The 21665-nt window shown below is 40.5% G+C and overlaps 1 protein-coding gene across 2 annotated transcripts in view; it reads left to right on the top strand.

Moving 5' to 3' along the window:
• The window catches only part of LOC126253409 (sodium/potassium/calcium exchanger 4-like), a 118106-nt gene that overhangs the window by 12120 nt on the left and 84321 nt on the right, over positions 1–21665 (top strand). For both annotated transcript variants that reach the window (XM_049954718.1, XM_049954717.1), the window contains exons 3-4: positions 9398–9568; positions 10476–10663. In XM_049954718.1, coding sequence (XP_049810675.1) covers positions 9398–9568; positions 10476–10663 — 359 coding nt within the window. The remainder of the gene's footprint in view (positions 1–9397; positions 9569–10475; positions 10664–21665) is intronic.

The following is a 21665-nucleotide window of genomic DNA, read 5'->3' as shown; positions in this document are numbered from 1 at the left end:
AAGAATATTGATCATTCAGTTTAGTATTCAACATAATGAGTCACATAGAATGAATTAGCACATAATGGCCTGCAGCTACAAAGAGAGTATGGCACAACTGTTTATATTTTACAAATAGTGCTTCTTGTTTAACTAATCTTAACTCTACAGTAAGTACTGCTCTGATGAACTATACAATGTGTGTAATGTTGATGCATGCACACACACACACACACACACACACACACACACACACACACACACACACACACAAATGAATGCATTGTCATAGCACGACACCCAGCACTGGGGTTGAGTGGAGCAACATGAGTGGGAAGGATATGAGATAACAGAAATGTGGCACAAGTAAGCTCTCCTGGTGAAGTTGGGGAAGGTTATGCGTGGTACACGATGAAATAAGATGCATGGGTCAGTAGGGGCAAGGAGGGGGGGGGGGGGAGGGGGGAGTGCAAGATAAAATAGAGGAGGAGGGTAGCTATGGTAAGAGCTGTGTGGTTTTAGATTTATGAGTAAAATGATCGAATTAGAGAGAAGTAACTGAAAGAAGATGATATGATGGGAAGGATCCCATTCACATGGTACTGGTTCTTAAGCAATCATTGAAGTCAAGCAGGTTGTTCTCATTTTTCCCACATACATGATTCAATGTGGCAAAGTTGTTATTGAGGAAAGCAGTGGAGTTGACCCAATGATACAGATGGCACAAGTTGTAGAGCACTAAAGCACTGAAGTTGAGTATGTTGTGCTCAGTATCATATTCTGCCACTGTGTGGTCAACTCTGCTCTCTAGTAACATTTGGCAGTGGCTATTCATTCTGGTTGACAGCTGTTTGAAGGTAATCCATGCATAAAAGGCTGTGCAGAAGTTATATTTGGACTGGTATGTGAAATGAGCACTTTCACAGCTGGTCCTATGTCTGATTGGGTGGAGTACGCTTATGACTGGACTGGAATTGGTTGTACAGGGTGGGTGCATAGGGCACACCTGAATTTTCCACACTGATCCATGTGTCATGAGTATGTATGGCACAGGAACATGCTAGGATATTTTGTAGATCACACGGGCAGTGAGATACGTCTTTGGGAAAGGTAGTAAGGATTTTGCATAGTAAGTTCCTCATTTAAGGACATCAGACAATGGAAAATCCAGGATGGAATGTAACAATATCAGAGAAAGAAAGCTGCTACTCACCATATAGCGGAGATGCTGAGTCGCAATAGGCACAATAAAAAGATTCACACAGTCATAGCTTTTGGCCATTAAGGCCTTTGTCAGCAATAGACACACATACACACAGGCACACACACCCTCACATAAACGCAACTTGCACACATGTGTGCAGTCTCAGAGAGCTGAAACTACACTGCGAGCAGCAGCACCAGTGCATGATGGGAGTGGCAACTGGGTGGGGGTAAGGAGGAGGCTGGGGTGGGGAGGGGGAGGGATAGTATGGTGGGAGTGGCGGACAGTAAAGTGTTGCAGTTTAGACGGAGGGCAGGAGAGAAAGTGCGGAGGGGGGAAGGGGTATTCCCCTCGTAACTCAGTACCATCCAGGACTGGAGCAACTGAATTACATTCTTTGCCAGGGTTTTGATTACCTCTCGTTGTGCCCAGAAATGAAAAATGTCCTACCCACTATCCTTCCAACCCCTCCTACTGTGATATTCCGCCATCCACCAAACCTACACAATATACTCGTCCATCCTTACACAACACCTGCTCCCAATCCCTTACCTCATGGCTCATACCCCTGTAATAGGTGTAGATGCAAGACCTGTCCCATACATACCACCTACTCCAGTCTGGTCACTAACATCACCTATCCCATCAAAAACAGGGCTACCTGTTAAACCAGTCATGTGATTTACATGCTAAACTGCAATCACTGTGCTGCATTCTATGTAGGCATGACAACCAACAAGCTGTCTGTCTGCATGAATGGCCACCGACAAACTGTGGCCAAAAAACAAGTGGATCACTCTGTTGCTGAACACACTGCCAAACACGATACCCCTCATCTCAATGACTGCTTCACAGCCTGTTCCATATGGATCCTTCCCACCAACACCAGTTTTTCTGAATTGCGCAGGTGGGAACTTTCCCTGGCATACATCCTACATTCCTGTAATCCTTCTGGCCTCAACCTTCGTTAGCCACTGTCCTCACCCAGCCAGCCCCCTCCCTGTTCCCATTCCACCACTACACAGCCGTCATTTCACTGCCACACCCAGTCTTTTAATTTCTTTTTATTTCTCTCCTTTCTGCTACTTGCCCCTTCCCCCCTCCACACCTTCTCTCCTGCTCTCCGTCTAAACTGCAACACTTCACTGTCTGCCACTCCCCCCATACTATCCCTCCCCCTCCCCACCCCAGCCTCCTCCTTACCCCCACCCAGTCGCCACTCCCATCATGCACTGGTGCTGCTGCTTGCAGTGTAGTTTCAGCTCTCTGAGACTGCAGACATGTGTGCAAGTTGATTTTGCGTGAGTGTGTGTGTGCATGTGTGTATGTGTGTCTATTGTTGACAAAGGCCTTAATGGCAGAAAGCTATGACTGTGTGAATCTTTTTATTATCCCTATCGTGACTCAGCATCTCCGCTATATGGTGAGTAGCAACTTTTCTTCTCTGGTATCATTTTAGGACATGATAGAGAGGTAGTCAAAGTCCTTGTGGAGGACATGATGAGCTATTGTAGTCCAGCTTGGTACTGAATATGGAAGGTGCCCCTTTGTAGCTGGTTGGTGGGGGTGGCTGGAGCATTAGGAGTACGTTTGGATATGGCACTTTCCCTGATATCAAGCTACTGAAATAATAACGAAAGCAATCAATGTTTGACAATATAATGTAATTGGATAGATAAAGAAATCTACTCAGAACTGATAACAAGAAAATACACATACAAAAAAAAAAAAAAAAAAAAAAAAAAACGGTTTTACGTGAGCAAGCTTTCAGAGCTAGCGGATCCTTCTTCCGGCAGACGGTTGAAGGGGAAGGAAGGGGGTTCTGAATGACTTTGCCAAACTCTACCCCTTTTCCTAAACCTCTCCAGTTCTTCTCCTTCATACCTCTGCCTTTCCCTTCAACCTTTCTGCCAGAATAAGGAACCTCCGGCTATGAAAGCTTGCGTATATAAAATCTGTTTTTATATGTTTGTTCTCTTGCTGCCACTTGGTGAGTAGATTTTTTTATCTATCCAGTTACATTAAACTACTGAATATGATTCACATGCAGCAATAGTGACACACAATCAGAGGACTTGCACTCGAGAGACAAAAAATATATTAAACTGTTAATGTAGTATTTTAATCAATTTGAAGATAAAGTTTTTCAAGAGATCTGCAACCATTGTACAACTCTGTTCTGATCATCAACATTTTTGATTAGTCAGTCACCACACATTACGCATTTTGGATCAGCTTCATCACCAGACCTAAAGTGAAAACAACAGCAAAGAGTGAAAATATAACTTAATCCACATTGTGACACAATAGAAACAGCAATGCATAATGCATGAGGATTGATTAATAAACAATTTTTGTATTCCTAATAAAAAAGGTTACCAGTAGCATTGTAACTTATATTATCGCCTCTCGACATAGATATAATATAACTTGCTTAGAGATTACTGTGCAATTTAATGAAAACTGTGCCACATATTTCTCCTACTTTAGATGCTAATTATTATAAATCTCATATCATTTCTTATTTCATATTTTTGTTTTCTTTTTAAAAATGGACCAGATTGCTTGTGCTCAATTCATGGATAAGTGAGTGGTTACCAAGCCTACTGCAACACAAATGAGATGCCCTACATCTCATATGGCAGCTTGAGAAGCTACCAGAAGCTCTAGTTCAGCAAAGCCATCTTTGATGGCTGGGAGAGTGTTTTGCTAATAAAGTCCTTCACCACACTGATGTGAACTAACATCTTAGCCAGAGGATTAAACAGCAGTCAATCAACAACACATGATCTATGAAGCATAGTATCACAGTTCTTAACTTCACTTTATCCTTTACAAAATGATCATGGGAAAGCCAGTGACTATGCGTATAAGGTTCTCTCTCATAAACAAAATGAATTCAATATCAGTAATTCCTCTGATGAGCCACCCCTTCGAGTGAAGGGGTGACTCTGTCTCTGGCATGTTCGCGAAACTGTGGTGGTTTTATCAAACCCGCACATAAATGTTGTGCTGATTAATGTTCCCACATGCGTGGAAGTTTTCTTCATCAGAAAAACCAACATTTCCATGGAAAATTTGTGGTGAACCTGCAAGTCATTCTGCTTCAATACTTTGACGATTTGAAATCCATATGCATGCAAGAAAATCTGTTTAAGCAACACCGTGTGTACTATTTACTGGTAGATGTTTTGCTCTTGTGATTCTTGGTGAAATGACTTTGATGGACTTCTTTGGAACCTGTCTCTTATCTCCATTATAATTTCTTCAGATGTGCATTTTCTGCCAGAACCTGACTGCCTATTTACATTATTTGTGTCTAGGAACTTGTCATAACAAGCCCTAATCTTCTTAGTGTCAGATGGCTTCCTTTAAATTTACAGTGAAAATTTCTTTGGACAGCAATGAGTGATTGCATTTCTTCTCACCATACCACACATTTGGCTTTCTTGTGAGGTGTAATCATTTATGGTAATTATTCAGCACCTAAAAAAAAAAGAAAAGTAAGACAAAAGGAATAGTTCAGAAAAAAAGTCACAGAAAACTTTTTGAGTTGCTTTGCATGATACTACAAACCAAAGTACCTATGTCTCATAGTCCGTTTTCTTTCTTTTTTTTAATTGCATTTGGAAATCAGGGAGTTTCATGTGGACCATTATGCTAATGATCTGCCCACAGCGGACAATAAAGAGATACTTAACTATGCAGATGACAACAATTGTTAACTGGAGACCCAATGAGAATGATCTGATTTCTACCTTGGCTAGAAGCATTGCTTCCAAAATAATTGCCTTAGTAAAATAGGTCTAATAGACTTTCAATTGCACCACAAACCTGATGGAGTGCAATGGAATGTTGTGTCTGATGATAACACAGAAATAAAATTGAATGATAAAACTGCCTTCCTTGGGGTAATGTTAGACAGGTGTCTCTCCTGTGAACATCACAACCGTTCTTTTGTGCCAAAAATTAATTACATCAATTTATGCAATGAGACCAGCATCACAAGCAAGTTCTGAACTGTAAGCAAGTAAGTAATTCATCCTTCAATGCAATACGGATTCTGTGCAAGCTTAGTTACAATGACTAACACTGCCATCACTAAATGCTTACAAAATTATTCAACTAAAAATACTTCCTAATTCCTTGGGATCAAATTTTATAACAAACTTCCAAAAAAATTTAAAAGCTCATGTGGAAGTTGCTTTGAAATGGCTCTTTAGGAGTTTCTTGCCAATAAATGTTTTTATAGTATTAATGTTTTCATTTCAGAGTAGTAAAATACTTCCATTTGTACCAGTAGTATTTATAGTACCAGTTATCATGGTCTTTAGAGTTTTTTTATTGTTTGTAATTGTCCCATAAATTTATGAAAGGAATCATAAAATACGTCCACAATCAAAACGAATACTGTATTTCTTTATGGAGAATAAATAAATAAATATATTCATGGACAACTGTATTAGAGGAACTTAACTAATATATGATTTTGTTCATAAGTGTAGTTCAGCAACTAAAGAATATTTCAACAGAGATAAGTCATTCAACAGCTACACTTGTTTTAGTGAGCCAAATAAATATGTTCTTGTGCAGCTGTCAACTGACATTTTTATCTTTTTTGACTTATCTAGTAGGTAGGCAGCACCAAATTTCACACTAATAATGCCTGCAACATATCTTGACATGGTTTCAACCACACAGCAATAGTACTGAAGAGCCATCTTGACTTCCAATGTGCTGCTGCCATCCACAACTCAAACATTGATTGGAAATGGATTCAAGGACTGGATATTTTGTTCAGTGGTGCCCCATATGTGTTTAAAAGCATGAAGTTAGGTGATTTGGAGATCAGACAAGCATCCTCACATCTGTCAAAGATTTCTAAAACCATTCTGACACAACTCAGAATTAAAGGTCTTGCTCAAGCAGCAGGTTTTCTTTGGAATGATTTTGGCAAAAAAACAGATGTGAGTGATCTGAACACAGGTTCCCATACTATCTGTCTGTGAGATATGATGCTGGATGTGTCAAGAGCTCCATTTCATTGATTGGAAATAGCCTCCATATGAGAATACCTTCACCAACTACCTGTATGATGCTCGTCTCAAGTGTAAATCAAAATGAATAACACCAGTTTCTCTAGGTAGAACACAAGCACCCATTTACAAAATCTTGCTTGCTGTTGTGGTCTTCAGTCCAAAGACTGGTCTGATGCACCTCTCCATGCTACCCTATCCTGTGCAAGCTTCTCCATCTCCGAGTAACTACTGCATCCTCCATCCTTCTGAATCTGCTTACTGTATTCATCTCTCGGTCCCCTGCCAGCTGCAGTGGCCAAGCGGTTCTAGGCGCTTGGCCAGCTGCGATGGCCAAGCGGTTTAGGCGCTTCAGTCCAGAACCGCGCGACTGCTACAGTTGCAGGTTCGAATCCTGCCTTGGGCATGGATGTGTGTGATGTCCTTAGGTCAGTTAGGTTTAAGTAGTTCTAAGTTCTAGGGGACTGATGACATCAGAAGTTAAGTCCCATAGTGCTCAGAGCCATTTCTTGGCTCCCCCTCTTTGATTTTTACCCTTTACCCTCCACACTTCCTCCAGTACTAAACTGGTGATCCGTCAATCTCTCAGAATGTGTCCTATCAACCAATCCCTTCTTTTGGTCAAGTTATACCACAAATTTCTTGTCTCACCAATTCTATTCAATACTTTCTCATTAGTTATGTGGTCTACCTATCTGATCTTCAACAGTATTCTGTAGCACCATATTTCAAAATCTTCTATTCTCTTTTGTCTAAACTGTTTATCGTCCAAGTTTCATTTCCATACATTGCTATACTGCAGACAAATACTTTCAGAAAAGACTTTGTAATACTTATACCTATTTTTGATGTTAACAAATTTCTCTTCTTCAGAAAAGCTTTCCTTGTCATTGCCAGTATACATTTTGTACTTCGGCCGTCATCAGTTACTTTGTGCTCAAACAGCAAAATTCATCTACTGCTTTAAGTGTTTCCCTTAGCATCACCTGGTTTAATTAGACTACATTCTACTTGATTCACTTTTGTTGATGTTCATCTTATATCCACCTTCCAGGGTACTGTCCATTCAATTCAACTGCAGTTCCAAGTCCTTTACTGTCTCTGACAATTATAATGTAATCAGCAAACCTGGAAGTTTTTATTTCTTTTCCCTGAACTTTAATTTCTACTCCAAAGTTTTCTTTGGTTTCCTTTACTGCTTGTTCAATGTACAGATTGAATAACGTCAGGGATAGGCTACAAACCTATCTCACTCCCTTCTCAACGACTGTTTCCCTTTCATGCCCCTCAACTCTTATAACTGCTATCTTGTTTCTGTAAAAATTGTAAATAGCCTTTTGCTCCCTGTATTTTAGTCCTGCTGTCTTCAGAATTTCAAATTCCAGTCAACTTTGTCAAAGCTTTCTCTAAGTCTACAAATGCTATAATGTAGGTTTGCCTTTTCTTAACCTGTCTTCTAAGATGAGTCATAGGGTCAGCATTGCTTTATGAGTTCCTACATTTCTCTGGAATCCAAACTAATCTTCCTGAAGGTCAGTTTTTATTAGAGTAGATTAGATTAGATTTACTTTCATTCCAATTGATCCGTAGTGAGGAGGTCCTACAGGATGTAGAATATGTCGGAAAAACAACAATACATGACAAATATTTACAACTCAAACAAATAAGCTAATGTATCATTCCACAGGTCCCAAGTGGCATGGTCGTCATTTTTTAATGAACACTATATGAAAGAATCATTTTACAAATATTAATGTGCTGAATTGAAAATAAAAAAAAGTTTTTTATTTATTTATAAGGTAATAAACGTGTAATACAACTACTAAATACTTATTTACAATGAAATCATTACTGCACTGAACTGGTGCAGAAGTTAGATTGTACTTACACACACACACACACACACACACACACACACACTTATTTACAATGAACACATTACTGGAATGAAATTGTGCAGAAGTTATATTGTACTTATATACATATACACACAGAAATCAGTTTGTTCTACTGAGAAATTCATCAATGGAGTAGAAGGAGTTGGCCACCAATAAATCCTTTAGGCTTCTCTTAAACTGAATTTCATTGGTTGTTAAGCTTTTTATGGTTGCTGCAAGTTATTGAAAATGTGTGTTCCTGAATAATGCACACCTTTTTGTACAAGACTAAGTGACTTTAAATCCTTGTGAAGATTATTCTTATTTCTAGTATTGATTCCGTGAATTGAGCTGTTGGTTTGAAAAAGTCATATATTTTTAATGATAAATTTCATTAAGGAATAAATATATTGGGAAGCAATAGTTAGTATCCCTAGTTCCCTAAAAAGGCTTCTGCAGGATGTTCTTGAGTTCACACCACATATAACTCTTACTGCACATTATCAGTCTTTTCATTCTTTAGTTATAGAATTCATTTTAGTCTTTTGCAACCACGACTTTTTAGACCGATAGTTCAATAATTTTCTCACCTGTCAGCACCCGTTCTCTTTGGAATTTGGATTATTACATACTTCTTGAAGTCACAGGGTATTTCAACTGTCTCATAAATCTTGCATACCAGATGTATGAATTCTACTATGGCTGTCTCTCCCTAGGCTATCAGTAGTTCTGACAGAATATTGTCTACTCCCGGGGCCTTTTTTTGACTTAAATATTTCAAAGCTCTCAAATTCTTTTTGCAGTGTCATATCATTCCCCATCTCATCTTCATCCACATCTACTTCCCTTTCTATAATATTGCCTTCAAGCTTATCTCCCTTGCAGAAATGCTCTATATATTCCTTCCACCTTTCAGCTTTCACTTCTTTGCTTATGACTGGTTTCCTATCTGAGCTCTTGATATTCATGCAGCTGCTTCTCTTTTCACCAAAGGCCTCTTTAATTTTCTTGTAGATGGTATCTATCTTTCCTTGAATGAAATATGCTTCTAAATTCTTGCCCAAGAAATTGAAATTGTACTTTTCATCTCACATCTGAGATATACTAGGACATTCAGAACACTGTGAACTTTACATCATAGCAAAAATGACAGTGTATAAAAAGAAAAGGCACCAGTATATCCACTCCAGCAACTTCATGTTATTGGGAAATGTTTCCAGAGCAGGAGAAAATTGGTTCGATCATCTAGTACAATTATCTGTCACCTCTTCTGACACTAATCAGTTTTTCTTTTTTTTCAGAGAGCTGCATACATTCATCTATTACTGATTTCCCAGCAACAAATCTAACCAGGGAACAACTGCTATCAGGATTTATAGTTCTGTACTTCCTTGGTGCAGCTTATGGGTTCCTACTTGCTGCCTTGGTCTGTGAGATCTACTTTCTCCCCTGTGTTGATGTCATATGCGAAGGTGAGATTGAGAGATAACCATACCAACTGCATAGTGAATGTAATGTTTGAATCTCAGCACCTGACTCATTGTTACTTTTTTGACTTTTGTTTCCCCTCCCTATTCCTGTGTTTGGAGTGGATTTTTCATCCTTGAACCACTGTCCATCTTTTCCATTTTTCCTCTCTCGTCTTTACCCTTCTTGGGAAGCAGGAACTGATGTAATTTCTAATTTGTGTTTCTTCTTAAATAATTCAGACTGCTGAATAAGGAAATGGTAATTTCATATAAGTGAGGGAAAGTACTCTTAACAGTGCACAGTTTTAATAATGAGTGACATGATTCCGCTGTATGTCCTAAATGTTTCTAATGATTTTTTCTGTAATTTCAATATGCACAATATGTTAGTTAAGTTTCCCCGAAAGTAATTTATTTTGTTACATCAGACAAACTAATTGTAGTGCACTATTTCCCACATGTCCATGCCAGTAGTAGTGGCTAATATTTGCATTGTACATTTCAGATGTCTGAAAAAGGCAGTAACAATGTCCTTAGTAGTCACTCTTATAGCACATTATATATTTTCACACAAGGATGTAAATTCCAATGAGTACTAATGTTCACAGTGTTTTTAACTTTTTGAGTCTATAGATTGGTGATACTGGTGTGTGAAATCTGTAGTTACGTAAATGTTTAGAATGAAGCAATAGATAAAAACAGCATCTGAATAGTGTAAGAGGAGAACAGGCAGCTTTTTTGCAAAGTAGCTGCTTCCCTCTCAATATACACATTCAAAGAAATAGTGCCAATAACTGTCAGAGTGAACAGATTAGCGTTAATCGTAATTTGTTCTAAGCACACTTTTCAGGAGCTGCCTGCAACAGGTATCAATATATAATGTTTCACTTTTTGCCACTATTGCTGCTAGTGCTGAACCTGACACCAGATGTGGCAGGCGCAACATTCATGGCGTTTGCAACATCAGCCCCCGAATTGGCCATGACTGCTATTGGAGTATTTATCACAGAAAGTGACATAGGTTTGGGTGCTGTAGTGGGATCATCAGTCTTCAACATTCTGGGCATAGCAGCAGTCACTGGCCTTGCTGCCAGAGAGGTAAGAAACACTGCTCAGTAAAATGTTAGTGTACGATGGATTTACCACTATAACATGCACTTCTTTGCTCAATTACATATCTGGTGCTTAAGAGCAAATAGAATAAAAATTATAAATGGCAAGAACCTCATTCATTCACTATAAAACAAAATACTGCTGTTAGGTTGGATATAATGAGGATGTGTGTAAATTTGACATTGCCAATAAATTGCATGAAACTTCAGTTGACACCAAGTAACAGCACACTTTCTAATTGTTTTAAGCTGTCAATTTTTTTACAGAGAAAAATCTGGTGCTATCATTAGCTTTAAGTTCTAAGACCATATGTAAACCAGAAATCTTTTGGAGCAAATGGTATAGTAATATGTTTTGCATAGTTTTTAAAAAATATTTAAAGATCCCTTATGATATATTGACTGATGTGACCTTCAATGACCAATGGATACTCTAAAATAAATGCATATCTGTTGTTTGGTAAACCTTAAACAAAAAGTTTGAACTTAAGTAGACTCATCACTGGAGCTCCAGAGAGGGGATGTTTGTATGTCATTGACAGCGGTGTAAGCATTCATGGCACCACCTTCATACCACAGTGCTGGCTGTAGGAAATGCAGCAGCTTGACTGGGGATGTGCATATTTTAAAGAGTGGCTGGTTGGATGGCAGTCAATATCACAAAGGGGAAGGAAGAGGGATATATTAGTGGATGAAATATGAATGACTTGCTGACACCCACAAACACACACACAAAAGCACAACAGACTCTCTCTCTCTCTCTCTCTCTCTCTCTCTCTCTCTCTCTCTCTCTCTCCCTCCCACAACTAGATTCTGGATCTTGCAGGAAGTATTTCCACATATATCATATATTTTTAGAAATTTTATCTACTGTAGGTTGGCCAGCCATTCTGCCTGCTTATAATTTTACAGAATCTTTCATTTATAAGACAAGATTATGCGTGATCCACAGACTGTCAGTCTAAATAAACCTAATCATAATATTTTATGTGTTGATCGAACAATCCACTGTCTTCCATTAGCTACCCTTAATAACAGTGGATTATGTACACCAGCACAGTTAGCTTCTTACCAAACTGTAAAAGAGACATTTCTCACATATTGTTCTGAACACTGCAAGCACTTCACATAAATTCGATGATGGAGTGGGTTTTTCACATTCTTACCAAACATCTCACTTCATTCTTTAATAAGGCGAAGCTGTCATCAACCAAAAGGTAGGGTTTGAACACCAAAGTGGTTTGGTTTATTAGGCCCAGTTGTATTGGAGGTGGGACACACTGTTTTCTTCTGACCTCTGAAGAGACTTACCCAGCCAGTTATGAGTGGACCTACAGTTTAGCACAGACTCCAAACCACAGTAAAACCCAGCATGTCCCACATTAACAAACATTACCAGAGGTGAAGAAAATGATAAGTCATAGATGAAAATCCTTGGACTATTGGAGATGGAACCTGTGATCTTTGGATTGATAGCCTAGCAGTTCACCACTGAGCCACTGAAATGCACTTTTCAACAATGGATACCAGTAATCAAATAAAGTGGTACGCATGTGATAACTGTCCACTGAGAATGTGCTGAAAGGGTAATATATTAAATTCATTCATGCTAAGATAGTGAAATGATAATGGGAATGACCTGTCATGATAAGATCAAAAGACAAATAAATCAAAACTAGTTCTTCAAAGAAAAAGGAGAACATATATAAAAGAGACAAACTGATATACCACTGTTTGAAAATTCCTACTGACATGAAAAGCAGACTTTTAGAATTGCTGCCAATGGACGTAGACATGGATGCATATGAGCACATGTGGATATAACAGCAGGATAATAACAAACACTGTCATGGAGGGGACATGCAAAGCATGACACTGGCAGAGCTACTGGCTCGGGTGTTTCCCTGTCAGCAGTGATACACCTGGACTAAAGTTCTTACACTGATTTAACTGTCTCAGGCCTGGCCTTTCAACCTGTGCCATGTTCTGTTTCTGCATGCTACCAACAGTCACTCACGCTGGTCACGTTTGTATTTATCTCTGAGCTTGCCTCTACACAGTGTTGGAACACTCTGCTCCCCTGTAGATTGATCCACATACTGAGGATATAAAAGTGGTAGTGAACAATGTTCTCATACATGTGATGCTTTCCTTGTCATAGTATTAAATTGTGGCCATCACAGACCCAGCATATTTGCAATGGTGGCAGGAGCAATTGCACTTCCAGGAGCAGCAACAAAAGCTTCAGTGTGGGCACATGCAAGAACTGCTCAAACAGAATGTGGAACTACTCTGTGCTCTCACTGTCCTGATAGCAGGCCAGGCACCAGCAGAGAAGCTTTCTCCTCTGCCACCCCTGATACCATTCATAGACTTTGACAAGTCTGTGGAAAGGCGGGAGAATTACCTGCACTGGTTCTTGATACACTGTCAGGTAATGCGTACTGTCAGTCCAGTTGATAATGCTGCCTTGTTATTGCCCAATAGTGCAGAATCGTACAGAATTGTGTGGAATTTGAAAACCTGTAAGGATTCTGAGAAACGTAACTTTGATAAACTTTGTCAGTTGCTCACATAGTATTTTGATCATCAAACCCCTGTGGTAGTACCGCAGTTACTGTTCAACCAGCACTAGAAGCACTCCATGCAGTTATATGTGGCATGGATCACTAACATGCGAGGTCTCTTGTGCAAGTGTCAATTTGAGTGTCCTCAACGTGTGACGTCATATGTGGCCTCACTATTTAGAGATGTGATCGTTCGGTTAACACCCAACCCAAATGTTCAAACTAGGGCATTTGTATGGTCTGATCCTTCTTTAGTTGAAGTTGCTAAAATTGTGAAATCTCATGAACTGCAATGGATGTACATGCCAACAACTGGCAGGTGGCAAATTTAGATCTGCATGGTAAGTGGCCTCCCATGACCTGTGGGGTGAGGGGTGAACAGAGTGACTTTGCCTTCCATAAGCCAATACGTGTTGGCACCTCTGATGATTTGAACACAGTGACATCAACAGCACTCTGTCTTCACACACATTGGGCTCAGCTGGTAAGTGTCAGTTGAAGTGTCCTAATTCCCACTCACAACATTTTTTAGGTTCTCTGTGTCACTCTCCTTCCTCTCCTGTTTCCAGACAATGGGGTAGCTGGCTGTCCTGCATCATTTGTCATTTGTTGTGTGTACAACAGGATTGCTACACATGGAAGACACTTGTAGGGTGTGCTGCAAAATAGGCCATTTGGCAACAGTTTGTGAAAGTCAGCAAGCCACAGGTCATTTGCTGGAGGGATCAGTGTGTTCCTTGGGCTTGGAGGTTGTCTCTGACACCTCACAAGTATTGTCCTAGCATATTTGCATTTGTTGGTTGTGTATGTATGACCAGTCAAGTTTCAGGTAGACATAGGAGTGATAGTCTGCCTAATTAACTTAGATACTATGGGCTCTCGGGCTGCCCTGTGTTGCAAGGGCCACTATGTCAAATTGTGTCTTATAGTAAACACTGTATTCCTTTGAGGGAGCAATTCTCTGTCTCTATACATTATAAGAAAACATGGAACACCAGCTTACATTGATAGTAGTGAACTCACTGTTATGCAAAATAGTTTTGGGCTGGACAAATTTTCTGGTTGTGGCTTCCACATAGTTGACTAAGAATATTTAGTGTCTCAATTAGTTACCTTTCAAGATTTGGACTACTTACTGCAGTTATATGACCAGCTGTTTGAGAATATAGATGGAGAATTTTGAGGCATACGTCTCTCTTCAGCCATCAGTGATACCTAAATTTTGTTCCCCTCATCTCACTCCTTTCATCAGCTTGACAAGGTGAAGGCCACATTGCAGCAATAGCAGGACCTCGATGTCATTTCTCCTATTTTATCAAGTCAGCAGCAGCTCACCCCTTTGATGATGACTCAGAAACCAGAAGGTAGTGTGTGCCATTGCAGTGATTTTATGCAGATTGCGAGTGTGTGATCTGTTGTGGATTCATATCCAGTACTTTGGCTGGAGGAGTTGTTGACCAGGTCATTCACAGCCCATTATTTTTCACACATCAAATTGCATGACGTACACTCACAGCTGCTGTAGGATGCAGTTTTTCGGAACCGTTTCAGGTTTACTGATATAAAAACTTGCCCTTTGGATTTTCATCTGTGCACAGAATTTATCAAAGATATTTGAAGCAGTTCATTCAGGACATACTCTGTTGTGTAAACTACTCTGACGACATCCAAGAGTGGGCTCTATAAGGGACGAGCATTTACAACCTCTGCAGATGGTCCTCTGAAACCTTCTGGAGAATAGTCTTCATTGAAAACTGAAAGAATGCAGGTTTTCTTTCTCAAGATACATTTTCTGGGACATGTGCTTAGCAATGATAGTCCGACCCTACAGATGAACATGTAAAAGCCACTGTCAACCTGCCAGCACCTACGAAGCTGAATGGGCTGCAGTCCTTTGGGCAAGTTTTCTTATTACAGAAAAGTTCAATCCCCAAGCAGCCCGCTTTTTCCATCATCGTAACCAGCTTCACCAACAGTGCATCAGGCCTATGTGGTCTACTGACTGTCAGTGGGCTTTCCAGTCCCTCAAGCAGTGTTTGTGCTCTACTTTCTGTTTAGCTTCCTTTATGCCAGTTATGCCTGGTAACCCATTAACCCTGGATACTGATGTGCCCCAGAATGGTATTGGTGCAGTTACGTTCTGGAATAACGCAGATGGCACTGAGCACACCATCCTTTACATACAGAAAATGCTTTCCACATCACAACATAACTATTTGCAGGTGGAACAGGAGGCACTGACAACCATTTTCAGTGATAAAATATTTCCCATTTTCTAATCTGGATCAAAGTTCATGTTGATCACTGACTACAAGTTGGTTTCTATTCAGACTTCTCTCCAAGATAGCAGATTGTACTGTCCACTGATAGCAGAGGTTGGCCCTCTTTCTCAGTAATTATGGTTGTGACATTTGTTACAGGTCCACCACACAGCATGTAAATGTAGAAGCTCTGTCACTGTTGGTGGCTGGTACTGATCTAGAGTTCTATCAACAGGAGGTTCTAGTTTTTGTTTTGGATGATGCTTCACAGCAGATGTAGCTGATAGTGTGAGAGGTCAAAAACGCTGACTCATTTTTCTGGAAAATCATTTCAGCAGTCCAGACAGGATGGCCCAAGCGTGCCCTTTCGAGAGCAGCCTCAGTGCGGCATATATTATCTCTGCTGTGATCATCTCAGTGTTTTCCAGGGGGTCCTCATGCTTGACACAGAGGTGCAAACTCATCAACTGGTCATCTCTGTGTTATTGCATCCTCAAATGTTACAGCTGCTGCATGCATTGCATTTGGGTGTGCCTAGCACAAAGGATTTGTCACGGTATCATGCCTACAAGCTGGCAATCAATCAGAATACTGAACACACGTGCAGGCATATATGGCCTGCGCACAAAATGAGGCTGCACCATCACCTCCGTTTTTTTCCTTGGCCAGTTCTGGAGCACCCTCGGCACAGGGGGCACGTCAACTTTGCGGGCTGCTTTTTGAGTGGCCTGGGTCGCTGGTGGCCGATGTGTTGACAGATTTCCCATATGTCACCAAACTGCCTTCCACAATACTGACAGCCACTACTTGCACACTTTCAGTTATTTTTGCTATCGAGTATTCTCTTCAGATCCCCATCTCCAAACACATCGGCAATTCGTGTCATGGGAGTTTGAAGATTTTTGCATCTGCATTGAGATCCAGCTGTTGGGTGCAGTGGTGGGCCACAATGGTTTGCATTTGTTTGTAGTGGACATCAGTCAGGAGCAGCTGGCCCATTATTCCAATCAGTTGTCCCCACAATGTGTGGAATCCCCACTGCCACCACCTCCGAGCCAGCTGGGCGATGGGCTCAGTTGCAGCATCAGTCCAGTGGGTGGTTCACAATTGTTGCAGCATAGGGCCACAAATTACCCCTCTGCAGCTTCCACTGACCTACCTCTGACTGCAGACTGGGGCATCTGTGGGGGTAGCACCTGTGACAGCTGGTATGGAGCCATCTGAATTTGACGCAGTGTCTCACTGCCCCCATTTGCCACTTAAGTCCTCAGTCCCACTGATGCTGGCAGACTGACCGTCAGTGGATGAAATGTTACACCCCTCAGGTGAAGCTAGCTGCATCTGTGTCATCTCCTGCAGTGGTCGATCCATTGCCAGGGAATTTTGCACCCTCACTTGTTTTGCGAGAAAGGTTGTGGCAGAGGCGAGACCATTTTTGACTCTATGTGGCATTTTCAGGTGGGAGAGATTTAGTATCCCTGCCAGTGGATACCGATATGGACGCAGACAAGCTGGTGTCGATACTGCAGCACAATAGTATGGAATGCTGTCACGGGGGGCACACATGAAGTGTGGAATGGACAGAGCCACTGACTCAGGTGTTTACCTATCACAGGTGATAGTTCTGGCCTGGCAGTTCCTGTGTTGATTTCAACTACCTAAAACCTGGCATTTTGCTCACACCGTGCTCTGTTTCTGGGTGCTAGTGGCACACAGACACTCATTTTTCCCAAGGATTGACTCACACTTCAAGGTTTGTTCCGTCTTCCGGGATTTGGCAGCCAGTCTTTACTGTCGAACCACTGTCAGTGCGTACATTTAGATTTGTGCCGACAGTGGTAGTTTGCGGCATTGTCACACTTGGTGTTGATCTAAAGGAACCGTATAAGAAAGCAAGATATAGAGAGGAAACTGTAAAATGCTTCAGTGAAGTAATGCTCTTTAGGTGAGGTCTGAATAATGGCAGATGGAAAGTAAAATAATAAATTCATGGTGCAAATAGTGACTGATGAAGGGTAAAATAGTAAATAGAAAAAAGGTGAAAGCTGTATAATAGTGTTTGCTTAATAATGTAAGAAATGTACTTCAAAGGTAACTTTTAAAAAGTCTCTCACCTGACATCAAGATTTGTTGAGGCACCCTGTAAATAAGCACACCAGACAGAAAACTTATTGCCCACGCAGTCACAACACCAAATTCTGTGTCGTGCAGCCCTCCCCTCTGGCCTTGTCTCTGGCCTCATTGCAGCTAGAAAGAGGTATACCATATTCAATGGGTGCCACTCACTGACAATCAGATCCAGTAGAGCTACTGAACTGTGGGGATGTCGATTGCTTTGTTTCACTTGCCATTTCAAATAGTCCAGTACATCTTCATGGGATACGACCAGTGAGGTGGGAAAAGGGGACAGTGCATCTGAATGTTTGTCAAACAGGGATGTTTGTGTACAGCTCTGTAAACACAGTTGTCATCATCCTGAAAGACGAGAGTGTCCTCCGTCTGTTGATCGTCAAAGTGTAGAAGAAAGGGCAACTCTTCATCATCTAAAGAACGTCCTCATTCACATTCACAGTATCCAAAATGAGTCAGCAAAAGTTATAATATGGTATAACACGCCAAAAAGGCCACAGAATAGCATCTGGCATAAGTTACACCCAGCACACAATGTAGGTTAAACACCTTACTGGACCATCTGTGCACACAGTGCACTGCCTCATCTGACGAGAGGAAAAATCATGACTCGGTGGACCACACACGTGGCTCCAGTCAGCTACTGTCCAGTTTCCAAAGCTGTGTAACTTACTTAAAGCTGTTGTGAGCAATGGCCTTTTTTCTGACCCCAAATATCTGTTGCTCGCCATTTCCTTCGTAATGTTGGCTCAGAAACTGGTTGTTACGGACCTGCATTCACTGAGAGCAGTAATTCATTTCGGGTCTGAATTTGAATGTCGTTGACAAGGCACGACAGTCGTCACCAGTCACTGTCGGTAAGTATCTTTCTGTGACAATTGTTCTTACACTGTGTTATGTGGCAGCAAGTGATATATCATTCCTTGTAGACACATTGGACAGCCCATAGTAATATGCCAGCTTCCTTCACTGTGTGGTCATAGATGCACTCAAACACCTTTCTTCCCATCATTCCGTCACACCTCTACATCAGCCTGTATCACCACACTTACTCCAGCTGGCACATACACTGGCACATCTTTCATCGGCAGTGGAGGGTCGTGTGACAGTCCAGAGCCAGTTGTACAGTGTCTACAGTACTGCAAAGTGACCAGTGTGCTTTTTTAATGTGGTGATTAATGTTTTCTCTAAAGATCCTATGCAATTGAAAATTAACCAAAAGTGCTCAGACACTGGTATATATCCTAATGACATCCAAGAATCTCCAATAATGTGGCTCAAAACAATTATAGTCAACCTGAGGTTCTCTTTGGATATAAAGGATATCACTCAATGGAAAACAGCTTCGTGAGCTATTACAGGCGCTACACAGGGTGACTATCAACGATACAGTACATGAGTTGATTGTGGATACATATTGTTCAGTATCCTTCTTCTATAATTTGGAAGTAGATTTTGGTGAGATAAACTTGACCTTTCTTCAGTGTCATACAGACATAGTTTTGCAGAATACCTGTGACACGCAATTGATAAGATCAAGCAAGCAGTCACCTGTGTTACTGATCTTTGTATGTTTTCAATGACCTGCTAATTCAACCTGACAGTTGATCAGTCATCTAGGCTAGATAATGCATGTATTTAATGTAGAAAATCTTGGAAGATATGTATTATGAAAATGATAACTGATCTTGCTGTCCTCTCTCTTAATCTACACGTCCAACTAATATGTGGATGTCTCTCTTGCAGGCAAATGGAATGTTTCCTGTATATTCTATACTAATCAAAGTACGCCACCTGCACTACTCATAATTCCATCTACATAATAATTTGATTTCTTATCACACTGTTGTCACTCACAACAGGTGTCTCTCCTTTGAGTTGTCAGTTGCAGTTTCCCTGATGTTTTGGTACATGTTTGCGATTTCATTTCTTCAAAATGCAGTGATTATTAGGGTTTCAATGAACAGTTTGGAGTGTAACCTCAACTAAGGAAATGAAGATGACACCTGGCACATAGCAAGGAATGATTCTCACACTAATGCAAATATTGCATTACTCTTTGAGTGTTATCACAATTCTCAGATGAAGTGTTCAGTTAAACGTATAAATACAGAGCTTTAGAAGCTGTTCAAAAGAGTGAGTGATTACACTTCTTGGGTTTGATTAATGTGTTATCCCTCATATGGTCACACCACATATGGTATGCTCCACATCTGAATGTTTTTAGTAAGAGGTTACTTGCATGGCTAATTTTCAGATGCATTCATATAACAACAGCACTGTCTGTCCAATACCTGTGATTCCCAGTATTTTCGTTTTAAGGCAGTTTTTTCTGAACAGGTGAGTTATACAGACACAGTTACAACACTCAGCAGAGAAACAAAAAACAGGCCTTGGGGAGCAATTACTGAAACAAAACTGAGTAAATTAGCACCAGTGGTTATTTGTTGTTGATATACTCTACAGAAGCAGCCTACAGTGGCTGTTTCTGTCCATTAATGAACAACTTGGCTCACTCCACAGTCATGAAGACTTACCTTAATGATGGTATTTATGGAAAACATGATATCTGAATGAATGAATCACATGTTCTTGAGGATACCAACACTGATGCAAAATTTCAGTTTGTTTCCCATTAAAAACGATTTTTTAAGTGAAATTTTAAATGATCATTCAGTAGAGCAGGTCTTAATTAGTCTTCTGCAATATTCAGTTTATGCACATGTATTAGTATCCAAAGCAAAAGATGAATGATAACCAACACTCCACAGCAACCAAATATACAGCATATTTTGATCTATCTTCACTATAACATTACAGTTCATGAGAGAAACAGTCCATTTATAACCATATGTTGTATTGATGTCTATATTGTACCCTTTGCTGGTAACCAGTGGCACTGAACAATATCCCCTTTGGGATGTTCACATTACTATCATTTTCATTACACCAAATATGTCAGTGCTATGAAGTGAAATATTAAACATACTGTCACCATTTTTGGATGCCTGAATATGTTGCTCCTAATTCTGTATGTGTATTCTTGACTTATCAAATTATGTGCAAGATGTCTATGACTATTCATTTGCACATTTTTCACATGGTGAATCACAAGTTTTTCGACTAGGGCATTGTACAATAAGAAGTAAAAACAGATGTGTTGTGTTTACAACTGATGGCAGGACAGAAACCAATAAGTTAGACACTTTTCGATTAAATACACTGCCTGACATAGAAAGTGAAGCTCCCAGAAGAGGAGGAGGAGGAGGAGGAGGAAACAAAAAGGAGCTTCTCGTGTTGAAGGGGGTATGTAACATTATTGCAGTGATTACAAAATCAAGTCAAATTTACAAAGAACTTTACAATATAATATAAACGGATAGTTAAAAAATGTACTCACCAAGCAATGTCAGAGGAATACACACATAAAAGGATTTAACTTTTACAAGCTTTTAGAGCCAGTGGCTGAAGGGGAAGGAAGAGGGGTGAAGGAAAAAGACTGGAGAAGTTTAGAGAAAGGTGGAACAGTTCAGAAAAGTCACCCAGAACCACAGGTCATGGGAAACTTATTGGATGGAATGAGAAGGAAAGACTGATTGTTGGAGACTGATAGTTGCCATCCTTTCCATGTCAATTGTTCCCTCCCATACAGTCTTGACATTCGAGGCAAACATATTTGTTCAGATGCAGACTCTTTACAGTAATACACCACCACTCTCATTTCAGCCTTCACTGGATGTAACATCTGCCTTCGATACTATCCTGTCTTCCACCCTTAAGCTTTCAGGCTTTCAAATCTCATCTAGTGCAGTTCTGAACAATCAGTCTTTCCTTCTCATCCCGTCCAGTAAGCTTCCCCTGACACAGGGTTCTGGGTGACTTTTCTGAACCGTACCCCTTTCTCTAAGCCTCTCCAGTCCTTTTCCTTTTCCCCTCTTCCTTCCCCTTCAACTCTTCTGCCAGAAGGAGGAGCCACTGGCTGGTGTGTGTGTGTGTGTTTGTGTGTGTGTGTGTGTGTGTGTGTGTGTGT

This window comes from Schistocerca nitens, chromosome 4 (genome assembly GCF_023898315.1).
Source record: "Schistocerca nitens isolate TAMUIC-IGC-003100 chromosome 4, iqSchNite1.1, whole genome shotgun sequence".
Classification (NCBI taxonomy): Eukaryota; Metazoa; Arthropoda; class Insecta; order Orthoptera; family Acrididae; genus Schistocerca; species Schistocerca nitens.
The sequence above is the reverse complement of the archived record's forward strand: the minus strand, read 5'-3'. Positions and strand labels throughout refer to the sequence as shown.